General features: G+C 41.1%; 1 protein-coding gene across 1 annotated transcript in view; it reads right to left on the bottom strand.

Annotated features, from left to right (window-relative positions):
- Window positions 1-227: 227 nt before the first annotated feature.
- Window positions 228-27,215, bottom strand: part of rnf2 (ring finger protein 2) — a 49,548-nt gene continuing 22,560 nt past the window's right edge. Inside the window, exons 2-9 of the mRNA XM_084326786.1 lie at window positions 26,879-26,975; window positions 23,410-23,570; window positions 22,088-22,170; window positions 21,485-21,617; window positions 18,495-18,594; window positions 9,787-9,959; window positions 5,428-5,617; window positions 228-2,981 (exon numbers count right to left, since the gene is read on the bottom strand). Of these exons, the coding sequence (XP_084182912.1) occupies window positions 2,880-2,981; window positions 5,428-5,617; window positions 9,787-9,959; window positions 18,495-18,594; window positions 21,485-21,617; window positions 22,088-22,170; window positions 23,410-23,570; window positions 26,879-26,965 (1,029 nt within the window). The 5' untranslated portion in view covers window positions 26,966-26,975 and the 3' untranslated portion in view covers window positions 228-2,879. The remainder of the gene's footprint in view (window positions 2,982-5,427; window positions 5,618-9,786; window positions 9,960-18,494; window positions 18,595-21,484; window positions 21,618-22,087; window positions 22,171-23,409; window positions 23,571-26,878; window positions 26,976-27,215) is intronic.

Below are 27,215 nucleotides of genomic sequence, written 5' to 3'. Positions count from 1 at the left end.
TTTCAATGTGTGAAGGTGAACTTGTGCTTGTATTTCTTTAAACTGAATTTGACTTTTCATTTAAAATATCGGTGGTATACTGTGTGTATTGTGTCTTAGTATGTTTTGTCATAATTTGTGGTTGCCTTCTTGGCCAGATCACCCTTGAAAAAGAGACGGTTTTTATTTTCTGGTTAAATAAAGGTTCGATGATGATATGGAACAAGACATACAGACCAGGAAACCTTCAACACATTCAGCTTTATTGTCCAAACACAATGATGCAGTTTACACTTTCCATTCAGACAGACAGACAGACAGGTGAGATAGTTTCCATGTTTAAGGGACTCTATGACCAAGTCCAGAGAGCTGTAGAGGGATTTATGACCAAACTTCTTATTTACTTCCTGTAACCGATGTCACCAAAAGCAAGCCAGAGCCCTCCATAGTCGTGTTGTGAGAGCCTTTGATCAATGTCCCCCTGGAAACCAACAGAATCAAACAATTTCAGATCCAATCTGCTTCCCTGAGGAGATGACATCATCTACTCCGGTTACCTTGATTGGCCCATGAGTCAGTCTGTCAGTTGTCAGTAGAGATGGTCATGCTAACCTCGTTCCCAGCTTTATCTCGAGAGGTAAAGCACTACGGCCGAAAGTGGGAATCGGGTAGGAAGTCCCGCCCCTGAAATCATGACAGGTGCTCGTGGAAATGCACTCCCCCCCAGAAACAACCTCGTTATCGCCTCCCTCGTACGAGCGTCTGCTTGTTGTTTGTTTCCCTGGGGACTATAAACAGATCAGGGGGTACCCGGAAACCGGAAAGCCTGTATTTCCGATTAACACTTTAGGAGGCATAGCTTTACCAGCCTAGGGTCATGCCCTCTCAACACAGAGCTGGCTGTGCTCCGAGTGTGTGACACTTGTAACAAATCAAATGATACACCTGAAGCTGAAAAATGAAACTCCTGACATTAACATTCCAAAACAATCTTTTTCTGAATGAATTAACATCATTGTACTGGTTCTTTAATAATAATAATAATACAAAATAAAATACACAAATGTAAAAATCAACTATACTGTACCCTCCTTAATGCCTACTGAGGAATCTTACTGTGGGCTGAAGGGTCTCCTCCATGACAGGTCAACACGCTACACATGTGATCACTCTTACTGTGGGCTGAAGGGTCTCCTCCATGACTGGTCAACACGCTACACATGTGATCACTCACAGCATTTAGGATCAATGCTTTATTTTGTATGAATCAAGCTGCTTTCACACATTGAGCCAAACATGGTCTGTCTGTCTGTCTGTCAGTCAGTCTGTCTTTTTGTCTGTCTGTCACAGACACTTAAACATAAAATAACCATCATACAGTTGTACAGCCTGTCTAACCGTACAACGCCACAGAAAGACAGACAGACAGACAGCTAACATGGCTGCCACTGAAGACTAATGGACTATCTCTGCCCCTGCCCCCCCAGACCGTTACAAAAGTGATTTTTTAAATTTTTATAAAAGGACAGACTACAGGTCAAATGTCAGGGCTCTGAACCACAACATCCTCAGAGGCAACTAGAGCTGCTGATCCCCCTGCTACCTACTACTATACAGAGACAGAGAGAGGAGGGGAGAGTGACAGAGATAAAGAGAGAGAGAGAAAGACACAGAGAGAGAGACAGAAAGAGAGACAGAAAGAGAGACAAAGAGAGACAGACAGAAAATATATAAAACATTTTTTTTCTTATTTTTTTGTTTTTACATGAGTCCATTTCAGACCCTCCTCCTTCACATCTTCTTCCAACAGGCTCCTCCTACCACGCGTATATGGTGTGTGCGTGTGTGTGTGTATATATGGTGTGTGTATATTAGGGGTGTAATGGTACACAGAAGCCACGGTTCGGTACGTACCTCGGTATTGGGGTCACGGTTCGGTACAACAGGAAAAAAATATTTATAATTATTATTATATATTTATAATAATTATTATAATTATTATTATTAAATAGATTAATATTCTATAGGCTTGCTGTGGTAGTCAGTGATACTGGTGTCATTCTGTGTTCAGGCATCCACTGAGTAAATTAATTGCCTACTGCCCCCTTAACAACTTATGCAACAACTTAGTCTCAGTTTCACTTGTAGAGAGGATTTAACTTCAGGTGAAGCTGAGACTGAAGAAGACTAGAGAACAGATGACATGTTACACAACAATGGCAGAGGATTTATCAATATTTTGAATTTAAACACAGTAGCAGCAACTGGAGAGGAGCTCAGATGGTCAGCCCAGAAAAGTATGTAGTGCTTCTTTTTTTCCCTCCGATCAGCTGTGCCTGTGAGAGAAAGTCTGCGGGAGAAAGAAGCGTGTGTTTGCGTGTGTGTCTTTCCATTGGTTAACATTATTGGGTGAACAAGAAAACTTTACAATTGTAATGACCCTGCTGTGTCACAATAAACATATAATTCATTCATGGTTTTGTTTTAGGGACACCTAGGCTGTACTAGACTAGTAAACGGGAGGGGAGGGGAGAAACGGCCCAGTGCAGAGTGTCAGTGTGCATTGTTAATTTGTTCTGTCCGCTTATAATCAATCGTGCCTTTCTTTACAAGCTTCAACGTTTTATTCATCATCTACATTTGGCAATACAAGCTTAATATTCAACGTTAAAGATCAATGTAAGCCAATGTAAAATAAAGTAAAGATATTGAGCATAGATTTGTAAAATGTGCAACCCTAGTTTCACCTATAGTGGTATGAGACATATTCTTCGTATGGCTGCGCGTACCGCACCGTGACGCCCGTACCGTAAATTCGCGGGATGAATACACGTACCGTTAACGGTTACACCCCTAGTGTATATATATGGTGTGTGTGTATATGGTGTGTGTGTATGTGTTTATTTGTGCTCTTTAGTAGGAGCGAAGTACAGTTCCATGGGTTTGTTGACCTTCCAGTATTTCTCGCTGACCAGCTCCAGAGAGAAGGAGCCATTCAGGACCTGAAACACACACACAGAGGTCAAAGGTCAAGACCCGCCTCCCATAGTTCCCGTTTGAACTGGGCTATCATCAGCCTCAGTGAATTCACACAAGAACGTACAATACCAGTAGTCTCCAGCAGGGGGTGCAGTTCTCCAACTGTAACAGGCCGCTCCACCAGTGAAATACAACTTGGAATAAGAAAATCTATTTCGTTTTTGTCCGAGACTGAAGAGAGCACATTGTATGTTCAAACTGAAGCCCTCACACGACTGTTGCAGTTGCAACTGAATCCACAGGGTGGCGGTGTTGCTTTGCTTGTGTTAGTAAACATCTTCCATTCTCTGTACGTTAACCCTTAATCGCCAAAAACGCCGTAGGACGTCTTTCCCCGCCATGCTCATTCTGCCAAAGACGCCGTACCACGTCTTTGATATCAATATTTCAAAAATCTGTGATCGAAATCATATTTCTCCCCCGGAGACCTGAGATCTCCTGTTGATCCCCTCTCAACTCTCCAACGGTTCAAGAGCGCCATCTGGTGGCCGATCGGCGGATCGCCCAAACAGGAAGTGATGCGCCGGAAGTGGTGCTCGCCCATATTTCGTCCGGGCACTCGCTATCATTAGTGGGACTCCATCTTGATACACTGGACATCGATCGGTTGCAAATAACTCAATAAACAACATGATTTGGACGTATATACTATTATACAACCTGGAAATGGATCGCATATTTCTACATCCCATAATAGGAACATTTCTGTTCCACGCTCATCGCCCAACGCTATGAGGAAGCTACGGTAAGATTCAACGTTATTTTCTAACGTGTTCGATACTAACTGCTCTAATGATCATATCACCCACACTAGATGAATCATATAACGTTGGCCACGGAATTATAAACGACCCCCCCCCCCCATCCGGTCAACATCAGATCATAAGTAGTAACTTCTAGAAGCACGTCCATTTGACATTTTTTATCTCGCGCAGATTGCTATCAAACTGTATTTGATCATCAATATAATGCATTTGGGGCTATAAATCACGTTCTGGAGAAAGCTGCAGAAAACGATAAAAACATACTTATACTTTAGACCGTATTTTAGTATGAATATGTGAATGAAAAAGTATAACGTTGCTACACCCTGAACAATAGATATAGGACGTTGAATGGGCCATAGTAATGTCAATTTAGCAATACAATTTAAAAAGTTATAGCCCTGCAAAGGGGAACTTCTCCATATTAAATAGGGCTGGCGGAGGATGGTAAATTATGAATTTAAGCATGGCGATCAAAGGGTTAAGAACTATACCAGTTATTTAAAAGGTAGAATCTGTGCGACCTCTAGGCAAAGCCCCGCTTAGTACCGCACCTTGTTTACATCTTTTGCTTTGGTCTGATGTGTGGGTTGGAGTTGAGTGGGGATAGGGGGGCGGGGGTTACTACTGCTGGCCACACCTCAGGCTCTACACCAAGAGAGGTCTGGAGAAACTCACTCGATTATAAAATAAGATAAGATATTCCTTTATTGATCCCCTTGGGGAAATTCAGGCATCATAGCAGCATGGGGGAGGGGAGGTACAGGTCACAGAATTATAGTACAGTGGAGAAGTACAAATAAAAATAGAATAAAAGGCAGTGTAAACAATATAGTTAACTCTGGACATGCGCATATGGGCAACAAGGTGCGAGATGAGGTTATGTATGCCCTCTGTTATTTTGCCCTACAATAAATATGGTTACAATCACAATATATAATCTAATAATCTAATATATAATCTAAAAGGCTAAATGCTAAATATATGCAATATATAATCTGATAATCCAATAGTCTAACTATAATCTAAGAATGCTAGATGCTAAATACATGCTCTGATGCAGTATACAGTATTCACATAAGGTGCGGTATGCATAAGGTAAGTATATTGTCCTTTTAGGTGGGAGTCAGCTACTAGGTTCCTAGTAGTTGTAGTTGGATGTCTGGCAGCAGTCCCTGCCCACTGTTGTGGAGCCTGATGGCTGCTGGTATAAAGGACTGGCCGAGGCGGTTTGTTGATTGTTATTATAAATTACCATATAGCTATATTATAAATATATAGATTATAGCTATACAGTAACTTACTATACTGTATATATTAGGGATGGGCATCAACTTTTGTTAAATTATAAAATAAAAAGAATAGTTTACATATATATAGTGTATAGTATATAGTACTCACAGTAAACTGGTTTCCAGCAGTAGGTAATAATTATACTGTATATATATAGTACTCACAGACTGGTTTCCAGGTGTAGGTATATAGATATTGTCTCTGGGTGTATATACCGTATATTATATAGTACTAGTGCGTGTGTGTGTGTGTGTATATATAGTACTCACAGTGAACTGGTTTCCAGCGGTAGGTATATAGATGGGTGTATTGTTTCTGGGTGTATATTATAATACTACAGTATAGTACTCACAGTAAACTGGTTTCCAGCGGTAGGTATATAGATGGTGTATTGTTTCTCGGAGGCAGAGTCGACGGTGACAGAGTTTGCATCAGAGCTCCTCCTCAGCTCCTCCAGAGCCAGACGTACAGCCAGGTACTTAGACAGGTGGTCCACTGTAGCATTACCTGATGTCTTAATGTAGCGAGGAACAAACTCCACACTGGGGGGGGGGGGGCAGACGGAGACAGAGACGCAGAGAGAGAGAGAAGAGAGAGAGACACAGAGACAGACAGAGAGAGAGACAGAAATAGAGAGACAGACATACAGAGACATTAGTTGTCCATGAGTACACAACACATCTCTGGATATCAGCTTGATGACTGTATGACTAACGGTAATAAGAGATACTCATTAGAAAATGTAACGTTTGGCTTGATGGTGGCGCTAGAGGAATGGTCATGGGGTCACCAGAATCAACAGGATCCTCCTGCAGACATTTCCCCTAATATGTCTCCTTTTAAAATGTATTTCATATCACCTTTGCCATGTCTGCTTTGATTCCTGGACAATGCACTGGTTTTCTAGGACATTTTTGGTGAGTGTGATTTGTTTATAGTGTGACTGTTAGCTAACATTATGCAGGAAGGGTAGCTAGCTACACATGATTAGCTAGTTAACGTTACTGTACGAGAGCAGATCACTCAACACTTAGCTAGTTAACATTACTGTACGAGAGCAGACAAGAGCACATCACTCAACACTTAGCTAGTTAACATTACTGTACGAGAGCAGACAAGAGCACATCACTCAACACTTAGCTAGTTAACATTACTGTACGAGAGCGGACAACAGCACATGACTCAACACTTAGCTAGTTAACGTTACTGTACGAGAGCGGACAACAGCACATCACTCAACACTTAGCTAGTTAACGTTACTGTACGAGAGCGGACAAGAGCACATCACTCAACACTTAAGTGAGTTAACGTTACAATTAGGGATGTCCGATATTATCGGCCGATATTGGCATTCAAATGTAATATTGGAAATGATCTGTATCGGTTTTCAATTTTCTTTTTTTTACATTTATTTAACCTTTATTTACCCAGGCAGGCAAGTAAGAACAAATTCTTATTTTATTTATTGTCAAAAGTATGCATAATCTTGTGTTAATTCCACAACAAGAGATATGTAATGTTAATTACCTGAAATTATTCCGTTTTTTGAGGGGGGGAAACCCTGCATATATCGGTATCGGTTGATATCGGTATCGGAAATTAAGAGTTGGACAATATCGGTATATCGGTAAAAAAAAAAAAAAATATCAAACATCCCTAGTTACAATGTGTTGTCAGAGTCCATTACTATGTTAAATCTAACATAGTGGAATTTATTTTTGAAATGGTCCTCATTCTCGAACATGTTCGTAAGTACCGGTACCTTTGTAAATATCTTGGTAATGTCATACTAACACATTTACAAAAGTCCTCCTCTGGATTCCTAAACGCTCTAAACGGTTTCTCCACGCATTTATTTAGTTCTAGCAATAGGAATCAAACCAACAATAAATAATATCATAGAGAAGAAGACAGTTTATGGCATATTAATACAGTATATTCCACTATACAGTAGCTATATCCACGGCAATCGATTTAGTTCTTATTTATTTCGTTTGCAGTGTGTGTGTAATGCTCACGATGCCTCATTGAATCAGGACTATAAATCGCTGCTGTCGGGACAAAACCTCATAACTACATTTTAAAAATTTTTTTTTTTTATATAAATCAACTCCGTAGATCATCCTCCATATGTGTGTGTGGGTTTTACAAAGTTTAAACAATGGGAAAGCATTAAACCGATCATCTGTCTAAACCTCCTAACTCTATTCACCCTCAAATCTGTGTTAGTTTTTTTCATCTGCTGAAAAGTTGGGTTTTTGGAGTTATGAGGTTTTGTCCCGACAGCAGCGAAATGCAAAACACAATTGTTAACACATTGGTCGCCAAAAACGGCTTACGCCGTGTTTGCCCGCCATGCGTTGAACGCCAACAACGTCGTACGGCGTTTTTTAAATCAATATTTCATTTTTTCGCCATGGCATTCATAATTCATCCAGCCAACCTGCAGCGGGACCCTGAATGAGATTGCAACGCCTCAATACCGCCGCCTGGTGGATGGTCGGGCAAGTTACACTCTCAAAACCAGAAGTTGTGATCGGTGCGTCGAGGAAATCCCTCCGGCAGTAATATCTTGCTACGGGACTACAGACAAACACTGACGTGCATTTGGATCGCTTCCATAACGCAATAATCGATATGATTTCGGCGTTTATTGCGCCATACAAACCGGAAATGGATCTAGGCGATCGGCGTCAAATAATTGGGATCTTTTTCTTCCAGTCTCATCGGCGAACGGTAAGAGGACAGTAACGTTAATTTCAGCCCGATTGTGCGTTTCTTTGTTTGCAAACAGTCTGTCAATATATCAACCCATACTACATAAAGCCGTTATTGACTATAAAGGAATTACAGACGACCCCCACCCCCCCTTTCCTCCATGCATGATGAAGCATAATGTATACCGATCATATACATTTAAATTTTTTAACACTTTAACTGCCAGAAGACGTTTTTAGGCGTCCTTCCCCGCCATGCTCAAGGTGACGAAGACGCCGTAACTCGTCTTTGATATCAATATTTCAAAAATCTGTGATCGGATTCATATTTCCCATCCGCTGGCCTGAGAACCATCAAAAAGCCCCACCGAACCCTCCAGCGGTTCAAGAGCGCCATCTGGTGGCCGATCGGCGCAATCGCCCAACAGGAAGCCACTTGGACGATGTGCTGTTCACCCACACCACTTCCGGGCACTCGGTACATGTCCCGGGACTCGAGCTCGTCACAACACACAGCGATCCGTTGCCAATAACTCGATAAACAACATGATTTGGACGTATATACCATTATACAACCTGAAAATGGTTCATCTGGATAAACATCCCATAATCGAAAACGGTCTACACCACGCTGATCGTCCAACGGCGCGAGGAAGATACGGTAAGATTCAGCGTTATTTTTGAACGTGTTTGATATAAACTGCTCTGATGAACATATGACCCACACTAGATGAATGATATAACGCTGCCCACGGAATTATAAACGATCCCCCGCCCATCCGGTCAACATCAGATGATACGTAGAAACTTCTAGAAGTACGTCCAATTGAAATTTTTTATATCGCGCCGATTGCCATCAAACTGTATTTCATCATCAATATAATGCATTTGGGGCTATAGATCACGTTCTGGAGAAAGCTGCAGAAAGAGATGAAAACATACTTATACATTAGACCATATTTTACTATGAATATGTGAATGAAAAAGTTTAACGTTGCTACACAATGAACAATACATATAGGACTTTGAATGGGCCCTAATAATGGCAATCTAGCAATAGGATTTAAAAGGTTATAGCCCTGCAAAGAAGGGGAACTTATCCATAGACAAATAGAGCTGGCAACAGATGGTATATCATGAATTTAACCTCCGGCAGCCAAAGTGTTAATATAGCGTGTATAGGAAAGAAACGGCAAGCGATAATCTATCATATGCGTTTGGGCCTATAACTAGCGTTTTTGGAATTACAGCAGAAAAGCTTATAAACATACTTATATTCAAGACGGTATTAACACAACAATGTATGAATGAAAAAATATAACGTTCCCACATCCGGAACGATAGATAATCGATGTTGAATGGGCCATAGTAATGTCAATATAGCAATAACATTTTAAAAGTTATAGCCCTGCAAAGAAGGTAAACATCTCCATAGGCTTTCAACGGTGGCAGACTGGGTACTTTGATGGGTACAATGGCTGGCAGTCAATGTGTATGATACAAATATTGTCATATTTATTATCATTGTAATTATTTAATTCCACGGATGTCTGTAGTATCGGCAATCACCAATGACTTGTCCCAGAGAAAGCGGGTTTTCAAAAGTTTAGCACTGTACTGTATATGCCGTATCACGTCTATATGTGTTTTGTAAACATAATGGCGATTAAAGTAATCTGAATCCGAATCTGTTGAAAACACGGGCGCACGTCGGTCTGTCCGACTTACGACTGCCTTTTCGAGTTCGTAAATCCTACAACGAATTTACAATACGAAGCCGTTCGAGAATGCAGAATAAGTACGAAGGAATTCTTTGGTAACTTTTACGTATGTCCGTTTGAGAATGAGGACCAGTGTTGTTAATTTCTTTAGCTTTCCAACAGCTGTTATTGTGGCATGGTCGACACCCACAAAATTGTAAAAAGAATACAAATTATATATATTGATTTCACAAATGACCATGTCTGAAATACATTCAGTCTCTGATTTAACACCTGTTGTGGGCGTCGTCCTTCTCCATCAGGGTGGGGTGTGGTCTGAACACCAGCTCTATCTCGCTGGCTCCGCCGTCAATCACAGAGTCCCCGCCCCCGTTCTCTGCAGCGTTGTCCATGTCCAGGCCACTGTCATCACTGGTCTTTGTTCTCTTAATGCTAGGGCCCGCCTCCTGAAGACCACACACACATATTTATATACATATGTTGCTAGTTTAAAAAGGCAGTAAAATACATTTAGACACAAATATATAATAATCTTTACATATCTGTAGATACTATATACATATCCCTTACTTACTCTTACTAGTTACACTGCTGGCCAGTATGACTTACTACCATAATGTCTTTATTAAGGCTGTCAATCTATTAACACATTCAGCGCCGACCCGAGTATAGTCGGGTTAACTCGCCGACACTTGAGCGCCAATCACGAGTATAGTCAGGTTTTAATCGTTATTAGTGTGGGTGACCTGGCGAAGCCAGGTTGCCACCCACACTATAGTAATCTATACTATTTTTATTATTTCTTCTTTCTTTATTCCACCGATTTTGCAAACACTACTCGTGCCAGAGCGTTTGCGCCCCATACACGTGAAAGGTATCAAAACGGCTTGTCTATGGCAACAGCGCTATTCAAACTCGGAAAGTTTCACCGCACCGTTTGGCTACGAATCGACTTTAAACAGGAACATTTCCGTCCCATTGGAAATGCATTGCAAGTTAGAGTGCGGGAGCTGGAATAATTTTTTTTCCACTACCTTTGGTAAATTGCGAGAGTGATCTCAATTTTGGACGTAGAAAAAAAAAACACATCAAAACGATGACACAGCTGTCTGTTGGCTCACAAAAGAAAAATAAATGGAATTGGACATTTCTATCTCAACTGATGACTATTCAAAAACTCAAAAAAATTCTAAAATTTTCAAAAACTCGGAAAAGTCAGAAAAATTTCAAAAACTCTGAAAAGTAAAAAAAATTACAAAAACTCTGAAAAGTATAATTTTTTTTTAAAAATTCGCAAAATCTAAAAAATTTCTAAAACTCTGGAAAAGTGAAATTTCAAAAACATGAAAAAATCCGAAAAATTTCAGAAACTCAGAAAAGTGCGAAAATTTTAAAAACTCGGAAAAGTCCAAATTTTTTCAAAAACTCTGAAAAGTCAATATTTTTTTAAAAAACTTGGAAAAGTCTCATTGATGAGTCGTCATTTTAATACGTTTTTTTTGTTTGTCATAGAGACTCGCGAGAGACCCTCTCCCGTTGGCCGGCGGTGCACAGGCGTCACCCACACTTTCACAATTTCCCCCGCGCGGAATTGTCTAGTTTCTTTTATTAGCGATATACATTAATTTTAATCCATCCAACCTGATGTTATCATTGGGAATGGGTCTGAGCTCGCAAAAGGGCAAATACCGCCACCTATCGTCTCCCGGATGGTATTGCACATCATTGAATTGGATTGGCTGGGGATGTGAATAAAAAAAAAGTCCGGTCCGGGTTTTGCTTCTCGGGCATGCAGTATCGTTGTACCACGTTGACTGGGGGGACTGGGTGCAGCGTGGATTATGTGTTTTGGACTATAATGTTGGATCAATGGACACGATCGATATTTGGAATGGCAATTAGGAATTGGATTAATCTTTTTGCAGAACATCTGATGTGAGGTAAGGACTCTATGTTACCAGTCTTGGGTTAATCAGATGTTTTTTTCATAGCGATCACAACGTGTGTGTGTGTGCGTGCGTGCCGTTGGCGCTGAGCAAGGCACGGATAAGCGATTTTTCAGCCCGCTTTTGTATCGTGCATAAGGACACATATACTATCGATAATCTAGCGTTTTTGAAAACGATTCATGAATCAGCCGAAAAATGACAACGTGTTTTGTGTATTCCACTAAAGGGCTATTATCGCGTCTTTCTCTGGAATTACTAGAAATCTCCAAAACTATACTCGTATTCGAAACGGTATAAAACTGAAATGTACCGATGAAAAAACAATCCGTCTTGTACATGTTGACTGCAAGCAAGTCATTGATAAGCGACGGGTGTATTAGACCCATAGCCATAATTTAAGATATATTTTAAGCACTCGCAAATATCCCCGTCCTCCCATTGATTAAAGCGCTGGCGTGCGAGCCCTAATTTGGTCATATAGGCCCGGCACTGAATGTGTTAAAATATTGAATCTGTTTAATCGTGCGATTGTCCATAGTTAATCGCGATTAATCGCAAAAAAAAAGAGTGGCGTTAAAACAATCAGATCAGATTTTGAAATCCCATTTTTTGTGATCCAGGATCAGACAACTCAGCCAGATTCTTCCCCGGTTAGGGATGCACCGATATGAAAATTTGCGGCCGATACCGATACAATTGTTCCGATACCGATATTTGTGGCAAAAAAATATATCCAATTTCTTTTTTATGAAACTACTGTATATTTGTATGTCTCTAAATGTTTTGATGAATTGAAAATAGAGGACCCTTATGTAAAAAAGCTGAAAGTATTTTTCTGGTCTTCATCCTCCAGTCTTAGCAATGTTGTTGTATTGAGCTGTACTGTATTGTACCCATTCTGCAATATGTTAATGAAGTTTTCAATCAATCAATCAGACAAATGTATAGAAAAGCTTTTATTATAACCATAAAACCAAAACCAATAAAATTATATTATTGTTTAAGAAAATGTTTTAGCCCTATGCTTGACTTATTTTAGGCACGGCAACAAATAAAATAATAATAAAATGAATAAATAAAATATTAAATAAATAAATAGGCTACACGTCTCTCTTTTTGCGTTACAAATTGTGCTCACCGATATGAACATAGGCCTCTTTACTTATTAAAAAAAAAAAAGGAAACATCAAGAAATATGTTTATGGTATTCCACCATGCCATGTGTGTTTTATTTTATAATGCTCATGAGTCATAATTATTGCTGAAGTCTGAGTCATACAATACTCACTGGCTTTCATAACCTAACAGACTAACTTGTCTTGCTCAAGACTTGTTTATGAGTTTTAAGAGACACTACTGTATCTCTCTCAACCAAAGCAATGCATGGTAGACTAATAGGGTAAATCTGCAGTGCCGCATCCTGGGGCCTGTACTGTGCGTCGGGGCCTGTACTGTGCGGTGCACTACTGCGCATGCGAGAAACAAAGTAACATATAACTAGGGATGACCTTCGAAGCTTTTTTTGGCAATCGAAGCTTCGGGGCCAGGTTTCGATTTTAATTCGAAGCTTCGGATTTTCTTTTTTTTTTTTTTTTTTTTTTAATATATATTTTTTTTTTATTATCTTATGTTGTGGGACTTGTACAGCACTTTCGTAAACTTTGTTGTTTTTAAATGTGCTCTATAAATAAAGTGGGTTGGATTAATTAATTAAGTAGCCCCTTTCGTGACTGTGACGCAGCCAACAAGGTTTCACTCGGCTGTGTGATTTAATTCAAGGTGGATCACTGTTGTCGTTTGAACAACTTCAGATTTCATGGGAACTACCAATCCCCCAAATCAAGAATGTTTAAGATGAATGATTATTTGAAATATGGCCTGTGTAGACTAAACTATGCACAGAAATAATTAACTCATTTACAAGTTGTATTAAGTTTAGCAAATAAGGATAAATAACATTTCAATGCAGTAAAAAAAGCAATATTTCGATTTTCGGGTTTTGTCCACATATAAGCCGCACCGTTATATAAGCCGCAGGGTCGAAAAATGGGGGAAAAAGCCGCGGCTTATAGTCCGAAAAGTACGACTGTACTTTTCGCACTATAAGCCGCACCTGACTATAAGCCGCAGCAGCTAAATTGAATGATGTGTACATAAGCCGCACTGGACTATAAGCCGCAGGTGTTTTAATGTTTAATTACCATATGTAAGGGTTCGTGCACAGAGGGGATTGTCACAATACTGTCGGACAAATAACAAGAATTAACTCATTTACAAGTTGTATTAAGTTTAGCAAATAAGGGAACAGATAAATAACATTTCAATGCAGTAAAAAAAGCAATATTTTCGGGTTTGGTCCACATATAAGCCGCACCGTTATATAAGCCGCAGGGTCGAAAAATGGGGGAAAAAGCCGCGGCTTATAGTCCGAAAAGTACGGTAATTTGGGCAGTGCTGAGCTGGGTTACTTTCCTCCAGTGTATTTGTCCCCCGGCCCCACCCAATGGCCCCATGCACGCGCACACACACACACACACACGCACACGCATACATCGAAGTAAAAAAGAAAATAGATTTTTTTTTTAATGTTCGAAGCTTGTGCCATCGAACGAAGCTTCGAAGTATTTCAGACAGCCCTACATATAACATACCGTAATTCCTCTAATAGTAACCGGGTCTCAAATACAAGCCGGGTCTCTATTAATGGCCGGGTGCGCTCTTGAGCTAAGCAATTATAAGCCGGCCTCCTAATACAAGCCGGGTTACTAATATACTGAGCTGCATACTGAGCTAGTTACTTGATTTCACTTTGAAAACGTTGAAATGACCAGTGACCACCTGTAATTGCACTGTTTACTATTTCATACAGTACTTGGTTTCAATAAATGAACCCAGTACATTTTACTGGGTTCAAACTGACACAAAATGTTGATTTATTCATTATGATCCGTTTGAAATATAGGCCTCCCTCTTATACAGGCCTCCTCCTAATACAAGCCTGGTACCCGCTACAGTTGAAACAAATACAAGCCGGGGTTACTATTAGAGGAATTACGGTAGGACACTAGAAACATAAAGTAACATACGGAAAATAGGACCTAATGTCCAAAATAGCTAAATAGGTACTTACATTTTCACTGAAAGACATCTTTGGTTCTTTTTCAATGAAGAATAATGAATGCTTAAAGTAATACTATATAGGTTAATTAAGTAATACTATTAGATGTAACAGTACTGTCTATCATTTGAGGGGGAAGAAACTGTACATTGGAGGTTGGGTAGGTGGGGAAAACTGTACATTGGAGGTGGTTGGGTGGGGGACTACATTGGAGGCAGGTGAGAGTATAAGTCAGTTTTTTTTTCTAGCTCTTTCTAGCTCTGGTTTAATTAACCTATATAGTATTACTTAATTAACCTATATAGTATTACTTTATAGAACCAAAGATGTCTTTCAGTGAAAATGTAAGTACCTATTTCGCTATTTTGGACATTAAGTCCTATTTTCCAGATTCCAGATTCCTATTTTCCGTATGTTACTTTATGTTTCTAGTGTCCTATATTATATGTTACTTTGTTTCTCGCATGCGCACTACTACACCGCACAGTACAGGCCCCGCCGCACAGTACAGGCCCCAGGCTGCGGCACTGCAGATTTATCCTACTCTGGTAGACGGCAACAGAACAATTTTGATTGACAGTCGATTCTGCCAATTACGTCACACCGCTTGCACCCACCTCTGCTGTTCTTACCACCAAACGACAAGTGCTTATTTGTTTTTTTTACTTCTGGAAAGACGCCATTACGCTACTCGAGAGAGCTCGCTAACAACGTTAGCTCCGCGCCGGCATCATTGAATTATACCACAGGAGGAGGGTCAAACGAGGCATGTTACTGCACTTCGGGATGAGCTGATTGAAAACGTTATCAACAGACTGCAGAATGGGTACAATACAGCATGGGCTCTCTGAGCAAAGGAAGGAACTGAGAGATATGAAAAGACCAATGCTTGCTATGGAGGGTAAATATGCTGATTATGGATGCACGATAATTATCGGGCCGATATCAGCAATTATGACATCATTCCGATAAACCCAATAAGATTATTGATAGCTCCGATAATATATAATATATTTTTTGGTTAAAAAAATGCGGTGTGGGTGGATTGGGATGAGGGGCGTTTCTTTTTACTCTAGGCTCCTCCCGTTTTGCCAGTACTGTGGTACGACTGATAGCGTGTGGTTTAGGAAGAGGGAGTTTCACAAATCCAGCGCTCCCTTACTCATGCCTGGCTGTGACGTAGTCACGTAACTTTCAGAAGCAGCGCGGATTGTAAACAAACATGGCGTCAGTAGTGTGGGACTTTTTCAAAGTTTCAGAGGAAAACAGTTTTCTTGCTATTTGTAACAAATGCAATGCAGAAGTTCCACGAGGAGGGGAAAGGGCAACAAGCTATAACACATCCAACATAATAAGTCACCTGCAACATCACCACCGCTACGATGGTGTATTAAAATCCGACGACGACGCGCGAGGAGCTAAAGCTGCTGTGAATCCAAAGCCAGCTGCAAAGGAACCTGCGGAGCTTGTACCTATTGACGAGGCGTTTGCAAAATTATAGAAGTTTGACAGAGAAGGGCTCAAGCTATCTCTAACTTGATCACAGAAATGAATGATGGCACTTGACGACCAGCCCTTTTCCCTCGTCGAAGACAAAGGATTCTGTCGGCTACTTCATCATTTAGAGCCCAGGTTCATAATTCCAAGCCGCCGTCACTAGGAGTGTTTACAAGCCAAGTATGATGAGATCGCCTTACTCCTACATACTCTGATAGACAACGATGCACGGCACGTAACTTTCACCACGGACATATGGACCTGTGATGTTAACTTTGTTTGGTTTATTTAATTCTTTTTGAGGCGTGCTGTCCTATAAATGCCAAGTAATAGTTGTTTCATGGACCAAGACCACAACAGTCTCCTCTCCTATAGCGTCAAATGTTTTATCTGCTGACAAAGCACAATACCTGTTGGTTTTTAGTTCACTCATTGTTCAGGGAAACACATTGTTAATGACATTGACGGATTGTGAATTTTGTGATTGACTCAAATTATATTTATTTGGAAAAATAAATATAGTCACTTTATTTGAAGAGTCAAAACTGTTCTCTTGGCTTTGTTTTGTTCATAGTAGTAACGCTCATGTCATGATAAATCTGGTTAGGTCAAAACTACAGGAATATACATAATCTTTTTTATTATTATAATACAATAAATATATATATATTATCGGTTATCGGTATCGACCTTGAGGAGCAGAAAGTTATCGGTATCGATATCCAAAAATCTATATTGTGCACCCCTAATGCTGATGTTATTGAACGTGTAACTATATGTAACGTTAATGCCACAAAAACGAATGCTTTTGTTAATCATAACATTGATGCAGTAGCGTGTGTGTGTGTGGGGGGGGGGGGGGGGCGGGGTTGTGCAGTTCGCTTGACTGAAACCCCATGATACGCTACTGAAATGTTGTTTTCAAAGTTTGAACGTGTGGACTGGACAACACGGTAGCTTAACGTTACATGTAAGTAGTAGAACGAATAATCGAATTCAGATTCAGCGAGTGCCAAAATGCTTGTGACAGTTTGCAGAACGTCGGAGGAGTAGGCAGGGTTTTAGTGTTGTTTTCTAAGTTTGAACGTGTGGACCAGATTGACGCGACACAAATTGACGGATAATTATCGGCCACTGCCATCCGTAAACATGAGTGATGGCAGTCAACAAGGCACTTATCGGCCGATACCGATACCCAACCGATATATCGGTGCACCCCTAGTCCCGGTATTTCAAAGCAATTCAGGACAGGATCACCCTGGTCCAGATTCAGACTTTTCAAGATGACTAGATCCTGAATATCAGTGCTTTAATCCTACCAATCTCCATCTAGTGGATATGAAAATGAATACAAGGAAGACAAGAGACCACATTGCAGAGACATCTATAATGTCTAATTATATTTTTAAATTCATAAAGGACATAAAATCATAATGGAATTGTAATAAAAATAAATACTCCCACTAGGGTAGCAACAAAAAACATTAATTAAAATGCAGCTGGATCATCCAGGTGTGCTTTGAGGAGCTGAATTCTAAGTAAGGTTTCAGTTTTCTGAAGGTGATGACAGAATATATTTTCGTATCATCTAAATTGACAATCTTTGTTGCGATACTTTCATGAGCATAAACATTTGTCATCAACATTTGATTGAAAACAAAAATAGGCCACCACAAACATGACCAGAAAAAGTATTTGCCATGAAGGCTAAAAATGTTGTATTATTTCAGTTAACAAACTTTGCCATCTTATTTATATTGAAACATATTTTTGAATACATTGTATAGTACATTTTGCTCTGGTAATCCACTGGAAATCCACCCCTCTGGTGGGATCAAGATAATCAATTTTTTTTTTATCAAACTGATGTTGTCAGTTTGAACTACCCGTTTTGAGTTTTGATCCAGATTAAAGTTAGGATTTGATTTCCTAATCTGATCGGATATCAAAGTGACCCTAATCCTGTTTTTTGGTTCTGAACTACTCAAAATCCAAATCTGGTCAAATCAGATAGGGATTAAAAGTTTTGAACTACTGGGCCCTGTACATTGTATATTACTGTTGCACTTTACTGTTACATTTGCACTCTGGTTGGATACCAAACCTCTTTTCTTTGTACTGTACTTGTGCTGTATGATAATGAATCTATGAATCTAATCTAATCTAAAGTGACAAGGAGCAGAATAATTATAAAACAGAGATTGGCTCAGAGGTGGCTGCTGGCAGGAATAGAAATGCTGAATGCAGCTTGTGATAAGTCAGCTGAGAACAGCCTCATGGAAATTATGTTTGACAATTTTTCATTGCAGGTGAAATTTGTCAATGTCATTTGGCGTTTTCAAAGTAATTATTTTCAAATGACTGAGGGGTTGCCATGCCTACCTGGTTGCTATGGACAGAGGCGTTGCCATGCCTACCTGGTTGCTATGGACAGAGGCGTTGCTACAGTGGGAGGAGTCTCCGTTGTCTTCTGCTCCGCTGCCGTTCTCAACCGTGTGTTTCTTCCCACGTTGAAGTCTAACACACACACACACACACACACACACACACACACACACACGATATGGTTAATGTAGTTAGAAGATAGTCTGTCATAGCCAGGCCTCTCTCAACACTATACCAGACCAGGGTTCGAAATTAACGGGGGCTTGGGGCATTAATGCCTTTGAAAATGGACAAAATGCCCTCGAAAATCAGTTAAGGGGGGCACAAAATGCCCCAGACAGTTTACTAATTATATATATATATTTATCCGGTAATTACCGTTTTATCCTGTGAAAATAATTCCCTCGCGACTATGTGGTTTGCTGATGAGAATGGCGGGCGGGAGCTTGGTGCCACTGCTGGATTAGCGAGATGAGAAGCATGCAACTGCAGAGCCGCAGAGCTCACACTTGTGCCCGCACTACTGCACAACAGTGCAATACTCCAATTCAGCCATTGGCAATTCAGCCATTGGGTGGGTGGCGCTGCTGAGCGGTCCCCAGACCGGACCCGAGAGTGCCGCTGGCTCTGGGGCTCTGCAGTTGCATACTATTGGGATGAGTTTGTAGTGTGTTCATATGCGCTCCACAGCACACAACAGTACTCGTCTCGCAGTAGTAGCAGCAGTAGCGTCTGGAACGCGGACATTGCAACATAGCAAGGCTAGTGTGCTTATTTCGCCACCCAAAACAAATCCCTGCTGTTTTATTCCGCAACGGGTCAAATGCATATAACATGCTTTGGAATCCTCGCCATTCCTTTATGACCACGTCGTTTTTAAGACCGGATTTAACATTACGTTAGCATAAGCTAACAACAAGCTAAAAGCCTAAAGCCCTGTTCAGAGCGATAGAGAGAGACAGCAGAGGGGACTGGGAAGGAGGGGGGGGATTCTCCCTTCTGTGTGTGTGCGCGCGCGTTTGAAAAGATCAGATGAAGTCAGATGAGTATATTATATTGATACTAAATGTACTGAGGGTGGACAGATAATGTTGATATTTAAACATAAAAAATACAATACATAATAAATGTATTCATGATCATCATGCAACATAAAACAATTGCAGGAACGGTTTGGGAGAGGAAGGGGTTTTAGGTTGCGTGTTCCAAAAAGAATGTACTTAAAGTTTAAAGCTCAATATATCAAAACGTGGCACTTTATAGTGAACAGGAGAAGAGGTCTATTTGTATTAATAGCCTGTGCTACAAAACTATCAACCTCTGTAGCACCAGTGCTATGTGCAAAAAAAGTTTACGTACAGCCCTGCCCAGGTCCTCAAATAAATATTTTTAAAGCGGAGTACGATGGAGTCGTGGGGATTAGACTGGGTAGGGGTTGAGGAGGATGCTACCGGTCAACATATCATTTATTGCGAAGCTTGTCGTGAGACTCCGGCTGCAAACACGGCTAGTGTTCGAGGAGCTTGTGTGGATCTTTTTGTCCGCGGGACGAAGACTGTTAAAACATTTGGATGTAAGGATGTTTAATAACCGTTTATCATAAAAATTCAGTGACCCCGAAATACAAAAAAAAGCCCCCGAAAACCAATTAAGGGGGGCAAAAAAAGGCCTTGAAAAAAATATTAATTTCTAACCCTGTACCAGACCTATATCTATCTACACTATGTTAGCACAATAACAGACCTATCTCTCTCTACATATATGTATATATATGGGCTGGGATTTTATTGCGTTAATTTCGGTAAATTAACTACAGAAATCTTTTTACAGCGCGGAACGTTTCTCAGTGGACTAGTTCCAGGCATACCGTTTATACCGTTGCACAGCGTGCATTGGGTGACATCAGACAGTTGTAGATAGGGATGTCCGATATTATCGGTCGATATCGGCATTAAAATTTGATATCGGAAAATATCGGTATCGGTTTTCAATTTTCTTTTTACATTTCTATAACCTTTATTTACCCAGGCAAGCAAGTAAGAACAAATTCAGATTTTTTTTTTTTTTTAATCCACTTTTTCTCCCATTTTCTATATTTTCTCCCATCCCAATTTCGTAACATCCAATTCAACCCTCCCCTGTCACGAACGCTGTTTCTTGCCTCCCACAAGCCGGCTGCAATGTGGACTAAGTCATACATAGCACAAGTCCCCTCCGGTACTTGAGGTAACAGCAGTCGCATCTTTTCACCTGCGCAGCTCGATCTCTCAGTGGCGAGGAGTAACGCGTGGGAGGCTCACGCTGCCCCCGACACTTCCTGATTCTACTGCGCAGGCGCACCAACCGACCTGTAGGAGTCGCTGTCAACAACGCCCGATCCCCACCCATCAGTTTCCCACCCCCTAATACGGCCAATGTGTATTAGTACGGACGACCAGCTAAACTGAAAGCAAATGTGGAGCGCTGGGCTCGAACAGGCAAGCCCAGCGTCTCCAGATTTTGTGGCGAGCGCCTTGCCCACTACGCCACGTAGCCGCCCAAATTCTGATTTTATTTATTGTCAAAAGTATGCATAATGTTGTGTTAATTCACACAACAAGAGACATGTAATGTTAATTACCTGAAATTATTCAGTTTTTTGGGGGGGGAAACCCTGAATATATCGGTATCGGTTGATATCGGTATCGGAAATTAAGAGTTGGACAATATCGGTATAGGTAAAAAAGCCAACATCGAGCATCCCTAATTTTAAGCACTCGCAAATGTCGCAGTCTAAAACTATATCCATTGAATAAAGACCTGGCGATGAAGGGGGATCAGCGCCCCCTGCTGCTGGCGGTCAATGTGTTAAACGTATGTATATTCATTGATTCACTTGTATACCAAAATCCATTTGAATTGAAAAATTTAGCTTTTCGCATAAAATACTGATATGCGATTAAAATGCAATTAATTAATTATAAAGTGTTGAATTAATACGATAATGTAATGTAATCAAGTCCCACCACTAGTATATATATACCTGGTCATGGCCTGTATCTTCAGACCCTCCTCTATGCTGTGGCTCAGCGCCTGCTGGTTGTTGTGTTTGCTGATTCGAGCCAAAACTCTCTCCTGATGAGCCTCATACTCATCTCTGCTGGGGTAGATCTTACCTGATACACACACACACACAGTTAGGGCCTCAGACTGATGGAGCTCTGACTATATGAGGCCATAAAATGGTTGTGTGAATGGGGTTTTAAATCTGGTTGGGACCTTCTAGCAATGCTGGAATATAAACCTCATTTGGGTGTAAGAGCTCACACAAACACAGAGCCTCATTTGGGTGTTCTCTCACACTCACTCACTCACTCACTCACTCACTCACTCACTCACTCACTCACAGGTTCCTCCATCCTAGCGTATGTGCCAGTGCAGGTGGGGATCAAAGCACATTGCGAGTATGGGCGGAGCCCAGGCAAAAACAGCTTGTACTTTGGAAGGGGAGAAGGTGGTGCACCAAAGTACTTGAGTAAAAATACAAAACAATGAATTTTATTGAAATAAAACGTACAGATGTGTTCCATAGACTCACAAGAATTGTGTACAAAAATCAAACAACATGTTTAACATATTAACTTACTGATGAGAGCATCAAAGTTTGGATCTGGACGCAGCGACCGTTTAGAAACCAGCTTCTTGCGACACGTAGGACACTCTTTATTACTGAGAGGAGAGAGATAGAGAGAAAGAGGTGTAATTTCAGCAGATACGGACGTCAATTAATACATTATTATTTACAATGAGCAATTGCAATTAGAATTACATTCTAGTGATTTAACTAAAGACAACTACAAGAAGAACTACAAACCTAACCATTAGTCTAGTTCTACTACAGAGCTAGTCTGGTTTCATACAGAGCTAGTCTGGTTTCATACAGAGCTAGTCTGGTTTCATACAGAGCTAGTCTGGTTTCATACAGAGCTGGTCTGGTTTCATACAGAGCTAGTCTGGTTTCATACAGAGCTAGTCTGGTTTCATACAGAGCTAGTCTGGTTTCATACAGAGCTGGTCTGGTTTCATACAGAGCTAGTCTGGTTTCATAAAGAGGTAGTCTGGTTTCATACAGAGCTAGTCTGGTTTCATACAGAGCTGGTCTGGTTTCATACAGAGCTGGTCTGGTTTCATACAGAGGTAGTCTGGTTTCATACAGAACTAGTCTGGTTTCATACAGAGCTAGTCTGGTTTCATACAGAGCTAGTCTGGTTTCATACAGAGCTAGTCTGGTTTCATACAGAGCTAGTCTAGTTTCATACAGAACTAGTCTGGTTTCATACAGAGCTAGTCTGGTTTCATACAGAGCTAGTCTGGTTTCATACAGAGGTAGTCTGGTTTCATACAGAGCTAGTCTGGTTTCATACAGAGCTAGTCTGGTTTCATACAGAGGTAGTCTGGTTTCATACAGAGCTAGTCTGGTTTCATACAGAGCTAGTCTAGTTCTACTACAGAGCTGGTCTGGTTTCATACAGAGCTAGTCTGGTTTCATACAGAGCTAGTCTAGTTCTACTACGGAGCTGGTCTGGTTTCATACAGAGCTGGTCTGGTTTCATACAGAGCTGGTCTGGTTTCATACAGAGGTAGTCTGGTTTCATACAGAGGTAGTCTGGTTTCATACAGAGGTAGTCTGGTTTCATACAGAGGTAGTCTGGTTTCATACAGAGGTAGTCTGGTTGGTTTCATACAGAGCTAGTCTGGTTTCATACAGAGCTAGTCTGGTTCTACTACAGAGCTGGTCTGGTTTCATACAGAGGTAGTCTAATTTAATACTTGTTCCAGGACAGAGCTGGTTGCAGGACAGAGCCAGTCTGGTTCCAGGACAGAGATAGTTGCAGGACAGAGCTGATTTCAGGACAGAGCTGGTTGCAGGACAGAGTCAGTCTGGTTCCAGGACAGAGTCAGGCCTACCCGGATCTGAGGGCGGTGATGATGCAGTCGGCACAGAAGCGATGGAGACATTCTTTGGTCGTCATGGTGTTCTTCAGCATGTCGAGACAGATGGGACACATCAGCTCACTGTGGAGGGACCTGGGGGACACCGCGATCTCCAAGCCGTCCGTGATGGCTTCCTGTCAGCCAGAGGACACACACTCAGAAACCAGCAGACGCTCACCATCACATCTAATAGAAGACATTATTCATGTATTCTAGTAGAAGACATTAATGTATTCTAGTAGAAACATAATTAATGTATTCTAGTAGAAACATTCTTCATGTATTCTAGTAGAATACATTATCAATGGGCGCCCCAGTGGCGAACCACATAGCGCGCTCAGCCGCGACACGGCCGACCCGGGTTCGACTCCCGAACCCGTCGTTATTTGCCGAATGTCTTCCCCCCACTCTGTCTCCCATTCCTCCTCTGTCTCTCCCTACTGGACTGCCCAGTGGAAATAAAGCGATAAAACGCCAAAAGAAAATATAAAAAAAAATAAAAAATAAGAATACATTATCAATGTATTCTAGTAGAAACATACTAGTACCACGTGAAATAGCTAAATAGTCGGACTGCATATCATTAGTACAGACAGTCTGGGGGTTAGTAAACAGGGCACGAAATTAACTTTTTGACTCACCGGCCAGTGGCGGGTAGATGGGAAAAATCTACCCGCCAAGCATATTTCTTTCTTACCAGACAAATTTTTATTTTATTTTATTTTTTATAAAATATATATATTATATAATCATACTTGTAGTTGTATTATCTGCGAGACAGCGCCACCACGCAACAAGTCAAAATGCTTGCTATCTGCAAACCGCTCCACTGTCTGTGTGTATACTCAAGTAGCCTCCAGCTCCAGCAAGGATTCTCCGGCGCTGCAGCTGGACCCTATACTCTGCTTTCGTCAAATCACATTCAGCATGCCCTCATGCGATGGAAGCCAGGGGCTCGAATATGCATCAAATCAATGTTATAAGACATTGATATCAGGAGCTATCTGTAGCTACTGCTAGCCGGCTAGATAACGTTAAGACAACGCCTCAGTGAACTATTTAGTTTACTGGGACATTTCGTAGTGAGCTAACGTGAGCTACCTAGCCAACGGAGGTATCATGCACTACTAGACTATTGCTGGAGCATTTGTTGATATCAGGAGCTATCAGTAGCTAGCCGGCTAGATAACGTTAGACAATGCCTCATGTATTAAACTAAAAGTGAATAGTTGACTGGGTCATTTTGTAACGGTAACTAACGTTAGCTCACGGAGGTCCCACTAGACTAGAGCAGTCAGCAGGACTGCCCGAGGCAATCGTCTCTGTGTTTACACGGGTTTGGGAGGGGCAGGAGGAGGAGGAGGAGCAGTGCGCTGCATGTCTGTGTGCTTCAGAAGTCAGCGAGTGAGAACTCCGCTAAGAATTGGATCATGTTTTTCGATCGGTTTTCACATGACTATTTGGTTGCCAGCCACATGGCGGACAGACCTCTCAGTCTCACTCGCCAAACCTAAAATCTGCCCGCCAATGGCGGGTGGCGGGCTCTAATTTCGTGCCCTGTTAGTACACAAAAGATGAATCCAAGCAACAAGGCGGTCGGCAAATGTATTAAGTGTAGCAAATAAATAGTGTCACTCTACTCAAATGCTGAAATCTTTCTCTGCGTCCAGCGATATGACAACTTAGGGCAGCTTGGAGGTCTGATCAGAATAAACAATATTCATAAGGGTAGGTACGTAGGTTAAAGAAAGATTGGCGTCCTTAGGTCTGCTCTTCCGATATGTCAGGGAGAAGAACAATCATATCGGAACAGTGTGTGTGTGTGTGTGTGTGTGTGTGTGTGTGTGTGTGTGTGTGTGTGTGTGTGTTAAGGCTGAGCCCGAACGTTCGAACGTTCGTTCGTTACGCTGACATTCGGACTTTAATTAATAGGTTCGAACGTTCGGTGAAAAAAAAATAAAGGATGCGCACGGGGTTGAGGTGATGTGAATGCGAGGCGCTCGGCTCAACCAGTATGGTCTGCCGGGCTGCAGCGGGATACTATTTCTCAACCAGAGCTCTATTTTGATTGACAGGCGATTCTGCCAATTACGTCACACCGCTTGCACCCGCCTCTGCTGTTACCACCAATCGGCAAGCCTCAACAGACTTACCGGGGAGCCGTAGTTAGCTCCCCGCCGAGGAAGTAATCGGTAACAAGGTTTCCGTAGGTGAACCTGCAGATTAGGATCATTAATGAATACCATCCTTTTTCGGCCACGGTCGCGCGAGCTTCATGGCGGGAGGTGGTTGCGTTGGAAACAACAGCAGGCGCACGGTGGACAGACCCGTCCGAGGTAGACGGGTCTGTTGAGCCGAGGCGTGCGCCTCTCCTCCCGGCTCCCCTCCCCGTCGACCAAGAGTGAATACCTGTTACGTGTAAGTTGTAACACTAACTATATAACGCTAATGCCACAAAACGAATGCATTTGTTTATCTAGCCCCTTACGTCAGTGGTTCCCAAAGTCGGGGTCGCGACCCAAAGGTGGGCCGCGAGCAGCCACGGATGGGCCGCGAGATGATTTATAATAAAAAAAAAAAAAAAAAAAAATTTTTATTTTTTTATTTAAATTTTTTTTTGGTAGGCCACTGAACTTAGAAGCAGGCCAGGACAGTGTTTCTAGTTGTATTCTAAAATTCTATTCTATAGTATTCTAAAATGTGACTATATGGTTTTATATTAACTTAATAAATAAACAAAAACGAAAAATCTACTTATTTCAACGAACATTTCAAACTAAATAACAGATTATGCACATAAAACGCTGAAAACAACCGAAGCAACAATAGTATTTTAATGAGGCTATTATTATTATTATTATCATTATTATTTTGCAACAAGTTAGCCCTCTCATAAATAGCACATATAAATGAATAACTAACTTGAACTAACTTAATAGGATTGAAGTGATATTTGGCTTAAAAAATCGGTCACAAAAAAAAAAAAAAAAAAAAAAAAAAAAAAAAAAAAGCCAGACGATGTGCATTGGGCCGCGGCTCTCTGACGCCTTATTTTCTGGGCCCCGGCCTGAAAAGTTTGGGAACCCCTGCCTTACGTGACTGCAAGGGCTATTGTTTATCATACTTTGATTCAGTAGCTTGTTTATTTTCTTCTGAGTGCTTTGTTTAATTACATGTTTACATGAACAGCCACCACTGTAAACAACATGTTTTTCACCAATAGACTATGCAATGCCGCCCTCCGTAGGATCTATAATAATACAATAAAAAAAAATTATTATTATTAAAAAAAATGAAAAAAATTTATTAAAAAAAAATTTATTAAAAAATTTAAAAAAACGAACGTTCGAACGTTCGTTCGATAAACCTGGCGAACGTTCGAACCCTAAAAACAGGGTTCGGGCTCAGCCTTAGTGTGTGTGTGTGTGTGTGTGTGTGTTACCTGAGGTGTCCTCTGCAGCTCATACAGACTGAGTTCCCAGGTCTTACTGAGAGGCTGGACCCCATTGGTCTGGACCGTCTGCGTCATCACGACGTCTCTGAAACACAAACCAATCAGATTCTGAGTAACTCGAACCAACAACCTACAGGTCCCAGGTCAGCCTCTCTAACCTGAATTAGGGCCTGCAGGCCAAATGTGGCCTTTCCCAACATCTTAAAAAAAAAAAAAAAAATTAAATAAAAAACATGTTTAACCAGGTTAGACCCATTGACATACAAATCTCTTTTCCAAGATCGACCTGACCAAGAATGGCAGTCGTACAGCAGTTCACATACAG

The sequence above is a fragment of the Notolepis coatsorum genome, assembly GCF_963971535.1.
Source record: "Notolepis coatsorum genome assembly, chromosome: 13".
Classification (NCBI taxonomy): domain Eukaryota; kingdom Metazoa; phylum Chordata; class Actinopteri; order Aulopiformes; family Paralepididae; genus Notolepis; species Notolepis coatsorum.
The sequence above is the reverse complement of the archived record's forward strand: the minus strand, read 5'-3'. Positions and strand labels throughout refer to the sequence as shown.